Genomic DNA, 15,678 nt, shown 5'->3' with positions numbered 1-15,678 from the left:
TGTTCAATGCAAGCTGCTCCCCAAATCCTTGGGCGCAATTCGCACTTGTCCATCTGAATAGAGCCTAGAATTTCCCAGTGTTTCTAATTTAAGTACCCCATACTCATCGGATTGGAAAGGGTTAAAAGGACTACCAGAGATAGTCGAGTGGTAAGTGTTCGGGAATCTCCGCCAGCCCCATTCAAATGAATGGAGCGGTAACCATGCATGCTCGGCCAGCACTCCATTCATTCTGATGTGACTGAGCGGGATGAAGCGAACCTGCAGTGATAGGCAGATGGGGACCTCTGTTCTCAAGATTGGCGGGGGTCTCAGATCAGCAAGTTATCTCGTTCACAAGATGGGGAATAACTTGTAATCCTGGTACAACCCCTTTAAAGTACCCCCAACACTATGAGCACGGTGCAAGAAATGTAGCTCCGACAGACAAGAAATGTCCCCCTATGTAGATGTGCATTTAGGTCTCCCAACTGCCCCCTAATGGCAAACAAAGAAAGAGGAAGCTATGGGAATAGCACTGGACATAGGGAAAAGCCAGAGGGCGGTGTATTGTGTGCGGACCCCCCTCTATTATTTCCTTTAGCCCTAAAAGGGCATACGATTGCTCCTTTTAGTGATTCCCCATACATTTTCGGGCTTTCCCATGGTTCCCAATTGGCTGAGGTATTCCCGCACACTGCACCATCTACTTGCAGTTCTATATCGACCCCATGTGTACAAATCTGTGTATTCTGATGAGCGAATATCAATTCATAAATTCTAATATAACCATGACCGTGAAATCCAAGAGCCGGGAGCAACTGTATCAGGGCAGGATCTACCAGAGGATATTGCAGGTTTGAGTAAACACGCAGAAATATTTTGGCCCCGTTTTTAATATCCGTCTCCTGATTTCACTTATCGGAGGTGTCGTCACTACGAGATCCGCTGATCACAAATACGTCATCATCCAGATAACCTTCCCCCCGGCCGCACAGAGGACAGCATCATCTCTCCACAGTCTGCGCAGGTCGCCTCTCGCATGGCCTTTATAGGCGATGTACGTTGTGTTCCTGCTGCCTTTATTAGGTGGTTTAGTGTATTTTCTCACGTCTTTATCGCAGTTCTTGTAAATGGCCTCGGAGTCAGTTCTCTGGATGCCCATATCTGCATTATTCAGTCAGCACTAAAGCTGCACGAATGTGGCCGAGAAAATGAGAAAACAGATCCGTTCATATTTTTAATAAGTTTTAAATGATCCTTAAGGGCATGTTATGATAGAGAAGGAATCTGGGCATAAGGCGAAAGTTTTGGTCTACTCGCACCCCCTACTGCCCATTCTGCGTCCTTTTACATATTTGTCCGGGCGACAATGCTTTTAGTAATGATCGTCTACCCATCACCGGGCCATGCCAAGCTGCATCCCATCAGTCTACGAATGAACACAGTCATCAGCTGAGAAACATCATCATGGTGAGCAGCACATCTCCCCGCATGAACGGGGGATGTGCTGCCAACAGCAATGAACGAGTATGGGACACGACTTATACAAAAGATCGTTTGTCCCTCATATAGCCAGAACTGACCTGTGTAAAAGGCCATTTAAATGAACGTCAATCCCGATGACCAGGGTGCCCGTGTAGAAGGGCCCTAAACGTGTTCCTGTGAGTTTTTCAAAGACCCATCAAGGGTCTTCCTCTAACGGAGTGCAAGATACTTCTGCTTCTCTGCACCTATATTCTCCAACTGCGCCCATCGTGACTTGTGTACCCATTTCCTCTGATCAGCTTTCCTGGACGTCTGTCATGTGACTCAGGTACAAGGCAATTTTACGGTCATGTCCATGCTCGCTCTCATCTGCGGTCTTCCGATCCAGTCTGTGTCTTCTTACATCCAGTTGAATGCACATTCGGAGGATGGATAGGACTGGAAATGTTAGCATACCCTGAGCATGCGCAGTCACATCTGACAGAGTACCAACTGCGCATGCTAGTTTAATCACGTATTGGTGGAGATGTGGAGCGTAAACAATTACAGCAAGTGGCAGGAACAATTGGCAGAGGGATAACATTGGCGGGAGGCAATGGATACATGTACTAGCAGAGCTGATGGAATACCTTCATGAAATTTGGTCAGAAAACCCCTTTAATTGTTTACTTTTAGTGGATAAAGACGTGTCCCGGGCATGTGATAGGCACACAGGTGCTCAGCTTGTTACAGCCCCCATATACGTCATTCGATAATGGGGGGCCGGAAGATTTTCTAATGTGTATGGGGCAGCTCAACTTTCTCAAGACAGATGACGTTGGTGGGAAGAGAGTATTGGGGAGGTTGAATTTCAATGCCCGATCCTTTTGTTTCCCAGGAGATAAGCCGCTGCCAGAAGATAAAAGTAGGGCGTACCCACCAGCAGGATCCGCGACTCTGCTGACTCTCCCTGGCAGATGTCGAGGCAAAGAAAGATTGAGCAATGTTGAATTCCATGTTCGGCAGCCATGAATAGTCAATTGATGAAGCATTTGGACATCCGGGGTGGTCTCAATCTGGTTGGACATCAAGAACATCCAAGACCCCGAAATATCGGCCATCTGGCCAGTCTTGAGAAGGTAGACTGCCGGTCAGCATCAGTTGTAAAACTACAACTTTGGCTGTCAGATAATGCTGGGAGTTGTAGTTACACACCAGATTCCAGATCACTGAAGTAGATTGTGAAACGATGAAATGGTTAATAATAGCGGGCGCATGACTTACTGTGATCGTTCACCCCTGCAGACTCATTACTAGGAGGCAGGGAGCCATTAGTGCTGATTTCACAGCGTGTGACCAGACTATCAATATTTCACTCACTATCAGAAGGAACGTCTACTGATTGGGGTGACCCCTGAATATGTGTGATGTGTGTCATAAGGCAGCGGCGATGAGGCTGCTAAATATACTCCGCCGGGAGCGGAGGGCAGACGGCCGGCTGTCTGACTACTGATTTCATTATTTTTAGAACTTTGCAAGAAAGTCAGTCTTACTACAAATCATCCCAAAAAGTAAATGAACCCTTTTATATAACACCTGTGTGTACTGTAGGCTTTGAAGTAAGTGTCCCCCATCAGATCCAACATTCTGCGCCGATTTACGTCTTTATGCATTTTTATAGCAGGTACCGGAGTTCTATTTTTCTGACACGGAGCTCCAAATCCTCTGCATAGGAAGTGTAAAGCTATTACTGTGCACTAAAGCTCTTAAGGGGGTTTTCAGGGTATTACAATGAAGAACTATGTTTAGAGTAGGCCATCAATATATGATCGGTAGAGGGGCCAATAACCGAGACCCTCACTAAAGCCCCATTTACACGCAAGGATCATCGCTCAAATTTCATTCAAACGATGGCATATGAGCGACCACCATTGCGTGTAAACGTTGCCATCGTTTACTGTTCGGCTGAAAGCTGATTTTAAGATGAGCATAAAATCCATTGTTTAGTCAGAGAGTAGATAACAGGGACCGCAAGCTGTGTTCTCAGCGGGTGCTGGAGATTACATTGTATTCAGCTGACAGCCCAGATATCTGGATCCATCTGACCAGGAGATGTTTTTCCGCTGCTCAGTGATACAATTTTTACGCTCTTTACCCCCTGCAGTCTCGCCTTTCTGTTTCTCTTAGGCACAATGGCGCTGGAACTGGTCGCCTGCTGTTATAGTCCATCAGTGGTGATTAACAGCGAGTTCAGACATGTTACTTGGAGCACCAGAGTTGTACTTATCTGCAATTTGCTTGATTGTGCAGCCCGTTTGTCAAAGCGATTCTTAACATCCTCCTCTGACCCCTTTCAATAAAGAGTTGTTTCCGTCCACAAGACCCCTTTTTGCTCCAGCACACCATTCTCTGTATACTCTCCATACCGTTATATCGGTACACGCAAAAACCTGCCTGAGCAGGCAATATCCGCAAGCTTAAGTGGTTTTCGGTTGCGTAAATCCGCTACATATAGAACTGAATTACACTTACGCCCCGCGTTAATGAGCGCTAAAAAACGGGTGGGCAGAATATATAACAAGCTGACAGAATAGACGAAGCGAGGAGGTTCTTTGTTGCTGTTGCTTTAAGCGAAAAATCCCCTTTAACGAGAACTGGAAGATGTCTGTTGCATACAAATACAAACTTGGGGAGAGAACGCCGGTTTGTGAGAGAAAACAAAAGTTTGAATTGATTGCTTAGAGAAAAAAAAAAAAAAAATCGATGTCAGCCTCCTATTATACCGAGAGGGAAGAGGCGCGTTATCTGCAGCCAGGAGGCCCTCGGGTGAGGTTAGACTATTCACTAATGATCAGACATATGTAGAATATCTGCGGAGCAACGTACAGCCAATAGTTCTTTCTATATGATGTGAAAATGCAAACAAATCTTATCTTTAGGCCTATAATACAGGGTGGGCCGCGGCCCCCACCACACTGTTCTACATGGGAGCAGCTGAGGCGTGTATTATGATGTCCTGCAGCAGCTGAGGTGTGTATTATGAGGTTCTGCAGCAGCTGAGGTGTGTATTATGATGTCCTGCAGCAGCTGGGATGTGTATTATGTTGTTGTGCAGTAGCTGAGGTGTGTGTTATGATGTCCTGCAGCAGCTTAGGTGTGTATTATGATGTCCTGCAGCAGCTGAGGTGTGTGGTATGATGTTCTGCAGCAGCTGAGGTGTGTGGTATGATGTTCTGCAGCAGCTGAGGTGTATTATGATTTTCTGCAGCAGCTAAGGGGTGTATTATGATGTTCTGCAGCAGCTGAGGTGTGTATTATGATGTTCGGCAGCAGCTGAGGTGTGTATTATGATGTTCGGCAGCAGCTGAAGTGTGTATTATGATGTTCTGCAGCAGCTGAGGTGTGTATTGTGATGTCCTGCAGCAGCTGAGGTGTGTATTATGATGTCCTGCAGCAGCTGAGGTGTGTATTATGATGTCCTGCAGCAGCTGAGGTTTGTATTAGGATGTCCTACAGTAGCTAAGGTATTATGATGTTCTGCAGCAGCTGAGGGAGTGTATTATGATGTTCTGCAGCAGCTGAAGGAGTGTATTATGATGTTCTGCAGCAGCTGAGGTGTGTATTGTGATGTTCTGCAGCAGCTGAGGGAGTGTATTATGATGTCCTACAGTAGCTAAGGTATTATGATGTTCTGCAGCAGCTGAGGGAGTGTATTATGATGTCCTGCAGCAGCTGAGGTGTGTATTATGATGTCCTGCAGCAGCTGAGGTGTGTATTATGATGCTCTGCAGCAGCTGAGGAGTGTATTATGATGTTCGGCAGCAGCTGAGGTGTGTATTGTGATGTTCTGCAGCAGCTGAGGTGTGTATTATGATGTTCTGCAGCAGCTGAGGTGTGTATTATGATGTTCTGCAGCAGCTAAGTTGTGTATTATAATGTTCTGCAGCAGCTGAGGTGTGTATTATGATGTCCTGCATCAGCTGAGGTGTGTATTATAATGTTCTGCAGCAGCTGAGGTATGTATTATGATGTCCTGCAGCAGCTGAGGTGTGAAATATAATGTCCTGCAGCAGCTGAGGTGTGAAATATGATGTCCTGCAGCAGCTGACGTGTGTATTATGATGTCCTGCTGCAGCTGAGGTGTGTATTATAATGTTCTGCAGCAGCTGAGGAGTGTATTATGATGTTCTGCAGCAGCTGAGGGGTGTATTATAATGTTCTGCAGCAGCTGAGGTGTGTATTATGATGTTCCGCAGCAGCTGAGGTGTGTATTATGATGTTCTGCAGCAGCTGAGGGAGTGTATTATGATGTTCTGCAGCAGCTGAGGGGTGTATTAGGATGTTCTGCAGCAGCTGAGGTGTGTATTATGATGTTCCGCAGCAACTAATGTGTATATTAGGCTCTGAATTGAAAGGGCTGACTTTTAGGACTAACTTCTAGTGCCCGGACGGCACCAGAGACGGCGGCCCTAACACTGTCATGTCTGTACAGTGACTCCCAGATGACAAAGGTAATGCAAAACCTCTGAATCTCCTGGTCCGCACCCTACAGCCAGACTACAACTTCCAACGCGGCCTGACAGCCTGTGACTGTAAAGATAATAAGTAAGCCTTTCCTTCCAGCAGCCCGGACGTCTCTGAGCGTCCATGTAGAGTTGGAGCTAAAGCAGCACGAAGATCTGTGCATCCTCCGGAATGACTGCCGAGAGCAAGAAAGCGGCTAATGACACGCCGCCGCCGCTTCATCTAAAACCACATATATCCGGGGATTAAAATAAATCCCAATCATCCACTTCTGCCAAATCTCTGCTTGTTCTGGAGTTTTATGCAGTCGTCTAACAAAAAGGTGGGGGGGGGGGGGGGAGCCCAGACTGCGCGACACGAAGGAGCGAGTAAAGGGCTTGAAGAGGAAAATCGCCGGCGTTTGCGTCAATATCTTTTATCAAACCTGTTAATCTATAGCAAGCAGGGTAAAAACCCATCAGGACGGCCATATTGGTTGTCAACCAGCCTCGACAGAGCAAGATGTAACAGGAAGGGTTGAGTTGTTCCCAACGTGACAGAAGAGAAGTTTATGGTATGGTTTCATCAGATGTGGGACTTACCATCTAAGATGGACATGTTCTTGGAAGGGGCTTTAGAACCTCGACCGCTAGAGGGGACATCGCTGCCTGCACCTCCTAGAAGACACGACATGAGAGAATAAATGAATCTATCAGATCTATTGTGGCAAGAGAAAGTAAGTGAACCCTTTGGAACGATCTGCATTTCTGTATTAATTAGTATTAGATAACAATAAGGACATACTGAATTTTAAGTCAAAGTTATAAAGAATCACAATGTAACTAATAATACACAAACAGTTGAGCAATTCATCTCTTTAATTTAGCACATCCACAGGGCACGGAGAAAAAGTAAGTGAACCTTTGAATGTAGCCGTCTGCAGATCCCCCTTTTCCCTACTTTCTGTTGTAGGATGTTTTGATCAAAATTAGAATTCTTTGCTGCCTCAATGATCACTAGGTTCCAGTCATCGTGGAGGGTGTATCGTCACGTATGGAGAGGGTTCGTCCTTTGGAGCGAGCGGAGGGGTTTTCACCTTATGTGTTTTTCCTTGGCCCGCCTCCAGTCCTTCCTCCAGGATGGGCTGGAGACGGGGCTCAGCCTCAGTTCCCTCAAGGGACAGATTTAAGCCTTGTCTGTCCTTTTTCAGCGCCCCTTGGCATCCAGGTCGGCTGTACGCATTTTCCTGCTGGGAGTCGCTCACACCGCCCCCCCCCCCCCCATTTTGCTCCCCGTTACCACCTTCGGATTTGAATCTGGTCTTGGGCACCCTGCACGCCCATCCGTTTGAACCATTAGCATGGGTACCATGGTGGTTGTTATCCTGGAAGATAGCCTTCATGGTGGTGGCTATTTGCCTCCGAAGGGTCTCCGAGGTCACGGCGAAGCCACCCTTTACAGTGTTCCACCAGGATGGGGTTGTATTGTGTCCAGTTCCCTCTTCAATGTGGTGTCGTCTTTCCATATCAATGCGGACATTGTGCTGGCGTCGCTCTGTCTGGTGGCAGTCCACCCAAGGGGACGGGCTCCGCACGCTTTAGACCTAGTGCGATCTATGAAGATCTATTTGGAACAGATTTCATAATTACGACGCTCGGATTCTCTATTCATGATACCGAAGTGTCCGAGATGTGGTCTTGCCGCTTCCAAATGTTGTCATCTCACGCTGGATCGGCTCGGTGCCAGTTGAGGTTTACCGGGCTATTGGTAAGACACCGCCGTTTCAGGTGACAACAAACTCTGCTAGGGCAGTGGGAGCCTCATGGGCGGTCGGCAATGATGCCTCCACCTTGCAAGGGTGTAGGGGGGCTCCTGGTTGTCTACCGAATTCACACTGTTTGCGTCAGCCGACGCTTCGCTAGGCGGAAGGTGACAGGCCGCTGTAAACTGACCGCGTGCGTTGGGGATTTTCCTTACCCCTCTCTCGGGGACTACTTTGGAACGTCCCACAGTCTTTGCTGTGTCCCCCAATGATGCGAGCGAGAAAAGAGGATTTTTTACTCACCGTAAAATCTCTTTCTCGTCTCACCATTGGGGGACACAGCACACACCCTTTCTTCCTTTCTATAGGACACCGTTCTTTTGTCCTGGCCAGGACCCCGGTTCCGTAAGTCGCACACGGTGCTGTGTTTTCATTACAGTCAGAACCTTTGTGTCGTATTGCTAACTATTGTTTTTCCCGTTCCCGCATGGCTGCTCCTACTGCTGGCATACAAACTGATTAGCCATGTGTTGGCGGGGAGGAATCTAGTCAGAGTACGGAGCTGTTGTTTGTGCTTAGTGTCGCCTCCTAGTGGCAGTAGTTATATCCCAGGTCTTTGCTGTGTCGCCCAATGACGAGACAAGAAAGAGATTTTACGGTGAGTTAAAAAATCCTCTTTTTTCACCAAATATAATGTTGTGAATGTGTGTAAAAAGATTTACATTTGTATCATCTGCCCATAGAACATTTTCCCAGAAGCATTGTCGAACATTGCTGCGGTCCTCAAATGGGACACGTTTTGTTTTCGGCAGCAGGGGCTTCCTCCATGTCTTTCCAAGAACTCCATTTCTAATGGTGGACACATGAACAGAAGTTTCTGCAGTTGGTTGTCTTCTGTAGGTCTTCTGCTGTTCTCTTTGGGTCCCTTCATATCTTTTGCAGGATCGCCCGCTACTAGGGAGAGGAATGGTCCTGAATTTTCTCCATTTATAGATAATGTTTCTAACCATGGATTGATGTACATCCTGGTCTTTAGCAATGCTTCTGTAGCCTTTTCTAGCTTCATGCATGTCTATGACACGTCTTCTGAGGGCTTTGAAAAGTTCTTTACAGGAAGGCATAACTCACATAAACAACCATTCCTGGGAAGAACAGATCTGTCAGTAACCAGGCTTTGTGTGCATTTATTTAATGGGCTAAGTACCTATGAAACACGCACTTCTAATTTTTTCTTCTTAATTGAATCATCTCTTTCCAGTTAGTTCTTGAAGAAGAAATTAAAATAGAGGTTCACTTACTTTTTCTCTGTGCTTGAGGATGATTACTCAATGTTCTCAATAGGAGATATGAATTGTACAACTGTTTTTGTATTAGGGCTCCTGTCCACGGGTGTAGTGATATTCTGCGGCGGATCTCCGCTGTCGGGAAGCAGGGGGGAGCTGACTGCGATTTAAAACCCATTAGCGGAGAATCGCTATGACTGTCCGCTCGTGGACAGCAGGGCTGCGCTTTCCATAGTAGTCTATGGAAAGCGTTCACTGCATTTCTCGCGGCTGGATTATCACCGTGGGAAACGCAGTGAAGAATCGCCTGTGGACAGGCCGCCTTATTATATTGAGTTGGTCTATAATTGTGACATAGATAACCATCAAGCTACATTTTACGTTCTACGGCCTCATATGTTGACGGGGCGGATCAGATTCCGCATGCAGATTTCCGCAGCGGGAGACCTGCGGAAACCATTTGCGGAAGATTGCAGATGTACCTCACCTCCAGCCTTTTCCCCACCTCCCTAATTGATTTTAACCTTCAAATCCACAGTGCATCCGCAGTTCTATTTGCGAATGCACTGTGGATCGTCCGCACCCATTGACTTATATTGAGCCCGTCAACAGGGAATCCGCACTGAAATGGAGCATGCTGCAATTTGTTTTCCTCACCAAACGGTACGGATCTTCTGCGCGATCTGTATGGATTCCGCAAATTAAAATCTGCCCATGGACATTGGGTCTAAGGGTTCACTTACTTTTTCTTGCATCTCTATCTATCATATATATCCAATAATCTTCAATCAATGGGAATTCATAGGGGCTGGATTAGCTAATATTCTGGATTATTGAAGCGCTCCTCAGGTCCCAGACAAACAAAGATGGCTGCTCCGCTTCTCGGACTACCTGATGCACACTGTGCATTGGTAGTGCATGGGTAGCCTAAGACACTAGACCCTGCTCTGATTGGCCAGTGCTGGTCACGTGAGCAGTGTGGCGTGTCTTAGACTATTAATGCCTAGTATATTAAAAATTTAGGTAATATTATAAGTAATCTATTAACACACAGACTGGACACCATGGACTCCAACCAATCTGTCCCCTTGCTTTCCCTGGGATAAGTAGTGTACGGTAGCCGCTCATCTTATTCACCTGTAGTTAAGCAGCAATACCAGACACCGCCTATAGCCTAGAGTGGTGCTGTTTGTGCGAAAGAAACAACCCAGCCCGTTTTCTGCTAGCATAAGGACGCAATCATTGGGTTGTATGGCTTCCTGGAGAGTCTCGAACCATGAGAAGTAATGAATCAGATAATTGCGCAGCGGGATAAGTGGATTGGGGAGCGCTCCTCCAAGCAGATCTAATTAAATACTGCAGCGTTCCCAGAAGAATCTGGTAAATTATGATATTATCACAGAATGACATCCCCCTGCGGTGACAGAATGGATATTCTATAAATCCTCCAAGCTTCATAGAAATGACAGCAGTGATTGTGTGACCGCTATGGATATGAGCAACGGCTAGAGCGCGAATCGTACGCATCAGACATAGGATGGGACTGATGCCGCGTGTGTTCTGCATTTACACATGAGATGAAAGTAAAATCTGCGGCATTTATTAACACTCTAATCACCAACTACATTATGGGGTTCAAAGGTCAGGCCACGCAGAATCCAGGGAGCTCTGTTTTATACTCACTGGGCACTCTGCACCACTCAAGTCCGCAGGGGCCACAGCACAGGAACAGGGCGCCTGGTGAGTATAAAAGACAGCTCCCTGTTCCCTGATCTTTGAGCCCCCTAATGTAGTACATGGGTATCGAAGGTCAAGACAAGTTCCCTTTATCGTACCGTATAATGTACTGAAAAAAACTTTCAAAAACTTTCTAATAGGGTGAACTGGAAAAAGAAAACAAAATACAGAAGTGCGCCATTCACAGTGCAGCACAAATGACATAACGTTATTCTGCGGGTCAGCGCAAACGTGTTTTTTGAACTTTTATGATTTTTAAAATATTTTTAAAAATTGTATTACATTTATTTTGGTGTTTGTTTTTTTTTAGTCCCCCACAGCGGACTTTAATTTGCAATTATTTGACAGTTTGTGGAATATACTGCAATACTTCTGCAGTATATTATGCATTTCCCTGCTATGGGAAGGGCTTAAAGCGACTCTCCAGGCCTGGAGAAACAAAGATGGCCGAACCACTTCTATGACTACCTGATGCAGACTGTATATTAGTATACATTGGGTAGTGTAAGACACTACAACCTGCTCATGGGGGCAGCACTGCTTAATCAAAGCAGGTGTAGTGTCTTCGGCGAATGATGTATACTAATGCACAGCCTGCATCAGTCAGAGAAGCGATACGGCCATCTTTGTTTCTCCAAAGCCTGAAGGGTCGCTTTAACGTTTTGCAATCTAATTTTGGATTTAGGTTTTCCTAGGGGGCTTTCTCTTTCTGCCATTTTACAATGGTGCCATCTGCTGGCTAGAGCCAGTACTGCGGTATGTGACATGCTGGAGAGGCCCCCAACAACAGAGCAGCCAGTAATATACAGTAAGAATACCCTGCTGGACGTCTTCCGACATCGGAGCTGTACAGCCTTCAATTAGAATGTCTTTAAAATTAGACAGTGGATTGGAAAGGGTTAATATACTACAATGCATGGCATACCTGAGAGCCATCTGACCATGTTGCCAGGAGGCGAAGGACTAATGGAGGATGCCCCCATTCCAGCTAGCTGCTTGGTTACCGCAGCCAGCAATGACCATGGCATCCAAAGAGTTAAACAACTAAGCTTGGAGGCCGCTGCAGGCAGGTGTCAGCTGTCAGAAACAGCCAGCATCCACCCAGTAGAGAGCAGACGTAACTCTCCATACAACCCCTGCTACAGATTTACGGGGGGTGGTCGAAAGGATGTGAAAGGCGGTCTCCTTTTTTGACGTTCCTTACTTCTTAGAAGTATTTCTTGACAATAAGGTCATCGCAAAGTATGGGATCCCCAGTGATTTTGTGGGAAACCTGGCAGTGAGTATGCAGTTTCCCTACAGCGCCACCACAGGTGGCACTAAGCATTACACAGTGCCCATCCACATCAATGGGGTGTCTGTAAAATGCAGGACAGAACAGGTCCTCCAGCGAGAGAGACGCTCTTTGTAACCGTTCCCCACTCTGGCCAAGAAATGAGGATCCTAAACACGGAACCTCCCTCTATTAACCCGGAATTCACTAATGGGGTGTATGGAAAGCACTGGTGGATGTTAAAGAAGAAATAGCATGCACACCTCTTCCTCGTCTTGAGGTCCCCCTAGTGGTTGTGCTCTGTCCTCTGCCCCCTCTGGCGCGGCCCCTTCCTCTTCCTCTTGCTGGTGTTGGGGTTGGACCACTGTCTTCATCAGAATCATCAATAGTGGGACCTGATGTTCTCCTCTGCATGTTGTCATCATCACTCATATCAACGTCCTCCATCTGAGATCTGTGCGCTCTAGCCCGGGTCATCGCCTGGAGACCAATATAAGTTGGCAAGTATGTATTGGAGAACGTTCTTTAGTCTATATGTAGCATTCTGTACTGATTTCAATTTATTGCCTGAATTATACTACAGAGCTGCATTCACAATTCTGTAGGCTTCAGAGCTGAAATCTCATTGCTGGTGCAATGTCTGCAGAGAGTTAGATCTAATGATTTTTAATCAAGGATATGCAATTCTTATACCTGGGACTCTTCACTAATCTGAGGTGGGGAACGGTAAATCCCCCACTGTATAATAGGAGCTCGGCTCAGCTGTGATGTGTGTGTCTGACAACACATCTGTTGACTGTTTCCAACAGAAACCAGTAGAATTGTGCATGCAGCTCTGGAATATAATATGGGATGTATCTGAGGATCAGTATAGGATAAATAATATAATGTATGTACACAGTGACTCCACCAGCAGAATAGTGAGTGCAGCTCTGGAGTATAATACAGGATGTAACTCAGGATCAGTACAGGATAAGTAATGTATGTACACAGTGACTCCACCAGCAGAATAGTGAATGCAGCTCTGCAGTATAATAGTATAATATAGGATGTGACTCAGGATCAGTACAGCATAAGTAATGTATGTACACAGTGACTCCACCAGCAGAATAGTGAATGCAGCTCTGGAGTATAATACAGGATGTAACTCAGGATAAGTAATGTATGTAGACAGTGACTCCACCAGCAGAATAGTGAGTACAGCTCTGGAGTATAATACAGGATGCAACTCAGGATCAGTACAGGATAAGTAATGTATGTACACAGTGACTCCACCAGCAGAATAGTGAGTACAGCTCTGGAGTATAATACAGGATGCAACTCAGGATCAGTACAGGATAAGTAATGTATGTACACAGTGACTCCACCAGCAGAATAGTGAGTGCAGCTCAGGAGTATAATACAGGATGTAACCCAGGATCAGTATAGGATGCACAATGTAATGTACACAGTGACTCCACCGGCAGAATAGTGAGTGCAGCTGTTAAAGTATAAATGTATCTTTACACGGGGCTATTATCTCTGAAATCAGTAAATTCGGGTGAGAATCGTCCCATGTACACTCCACTGCTGACAGGGTACTGAGTGAGAAATCGCTCACTTGTTGGAGTCACTTGCTTTTCAGCATAGCTAAAAACCAAACAACTGTCGGGCCGTGTAAACAGGAGCTGCTCAATGTTTGATCGACTCCTGTTTCCTGTGAATGGAGGTGGACAGCCGGAATGATCCCCAGCTGCTCTGGCTCTACTCACTTGAAAGACTATCACTCCTGTGTAAAGCCCCGGAGCGATAGTTGGGCAGTAGTCCATGGGACACCCTTATGCACCTGACAGCTCTCCTGTGTAAGGCCTCTCTCACACAGGCACTTTTAATCATGATTAACGCGGCATTGTGAACGCCATGGTAATTGCGGTCCAACGCTACCATTGAAATCAATGGGGCCTCGTAGACATGCGTTCAATCGCGGCGCTGGATGGCGCTTTCCAGCACCACAATATTTGTGCTCAGTCTACTCTATCTTTGGCCAAAGAGCGCACCTCATCACCCTCACAATGATGAGGTGCGCTAAAACACGCTGTAGGCCGCAGGAAGCTGCAACCGAAAGCGAAGGTAGAGTTGTGGTGCTTTACCGCGTTCATGTGTGAGCCTAAATGGACCTTAACACAGGATGCAGTGTGACTCCGGATCAGCACAGGTTAACAAGAGAAGAGCACCCACCTCTCGGACCTCCTCATCTTCTACATCTGTATTCTCTCTTCTGGTCTGCCGAAATTTTCGCACCTTCAAGGCAGTTAATAAAGCAGATACAAGCGTAAGAATAGCTTTTTACATGCGGAAGGTCTTAGAAAATATTTTTGGTAACTTGTTAACAAAACAGAGTATAAAACTACAAAGGCATCATATAATACATATCACCGGAGGGCTCCATGACCAAGAATCAAATCAGATGTTAGAAGAAATACAATATTCCCTATCTCTAGTAAATGCACCATACTGCTGGATGTCCATATCGACAGGAGCAACATTTTTGGCAGGGGAATGGCTGAGGGGGAGGGGCTTAGTGATCTTTTTGTCCCACTGGAGACAGGGAGGAGGCTCCTTCTGCAGCCAGTTGTCTTACAGTCAGACATGGTGGAGGAGAACATGGTGGATCCCAGGGACATAAACAGAAGAGGTCTTTATACTATAGTTGGCACCATGGAGACAGTTTTCTTCATGCCGTAGAATTACATTTTTGCATAATTTTCCCAGGATGCCTTGCCCTAAGATTGGGTTTCCATAAGGAAAATCAGTGTCTTTCGAGAGCATCTACATCTGGATACTCAACAGTAAAAATGTCCACTCACCTCCTCATCAATCTTCTCCTCTTCGGCATCAATGTTCCTTTCCTTTAAGAACCTTTGTGTTTTCTCTAGCTGGAACTTCACCAGTTCTTCTATAGCATCTTTTTCTTCTTTATCCACAAACTCTTGCACGGCCTCGCCCATCCCTCGCTCGGTGAGAAGAGAAAGCTGCACATTCTGGGGACAAAAAAATCTAAGAGTAAGAATTGGGAAACCAACGCTGGGGTCAAATAAGGTCACATTTAATCAAAAATCTACCCTTTAACATGGGGTCTGCCCCCTGAGATCCACAGAAAACAGCTGATTTTGACAGCGAAGCTGCTATTATCTGTTCATTTGGAAATACTAGTACCAGTGTTTCTTGCACCACTTGCTAATATGGCATAGTGAAAGGATTGAAGTCGGTCACAAGTCTTAAACCAGCAGAGTCGAACAGCAGCTGTGTGCTTACAGGACCTGTGATTATGTCACCAGGGCTCTGAGCTTTGCCCCTGATCACATGACCGTGAAATGATCACAGGTCCTGTAAGCACATGGCTTCTGTCAAGCTCTGCATGTTTTAGGACCTGTGATGACGTCACCGTGATGTGATCAGGGGCGGAGCTCAGAGCCCCAATGACTGATCACATAATGGTGACATCATCACATGTAACTCGCACAGTCACTTATAGACAGGTATTTTGCATTTATGTTATGCTCAAGTTTCTCAAACTGAGAAGGGCTACTGGTTAGCTTTCCAGTTCACAGAGGGGGATCTTTAATGGTAGGCTTGCTATGAAATCCCTATGCCCAAATAGGGCATTTCAACAGTAGTTGTCCTGATGATACATA

At 46.1% G+C, this 15,678-nt stretch overlaps 1 protein-coding gene across 1 annotated transcript in view; it reads right to left on the bottom strand.

The window, feature by feature from the left end:
- Positions 1-15,678, bottom strand: part of MRE11 (MRE11 homolog, double strand break repair nuclease) — a 192,190-nt gene that overhangs the window by 64,287 nt on the left and 112,225 nt on the right. The window contains exons 13-16 of the mRNA XM_066586845.1: positions 14,851-15,024; positions 14,222-14,284; positions 12,268-12,484; positions 6,552-6,626 (exon numbers count right to left, since the gene is read on the bottom strand). Coding sequence (XP_066442942.1) covers positions 6,552-6,626; positions 12,268-12,484; positions 14,222-14,284; positions 14,851-15,024 — 529 coding nt within the window. The remainder of the gene's footprint in view (positions 1-6,551; positions 6,627-12,267; positions 12,485-14,221; positions 14,285-14,850; positions 15,025-15,678) is intronic.

This window comes from Eleutherodactylus coqui, chromosome 1 (assembly GCF_035609145.1).
Source record: "Eleutherodactylus coqui strain aEleCoq1 chromosome 1, aEleCoq1.hap1, whole genome shotgun sequence".
NCBI classification, from domain to species: domain Eukaryota; kingdom Metazoa; phylum Chordata; class Amphibia; order Anura; family Eleutherodactylidae; genus Eleutherodactylus; species Eleutherodactylus coqui.
Note: the sequence above shows the minus strand (reverse complement) of the source record. Positions and strands in the feature narration are given on the sequence as shown.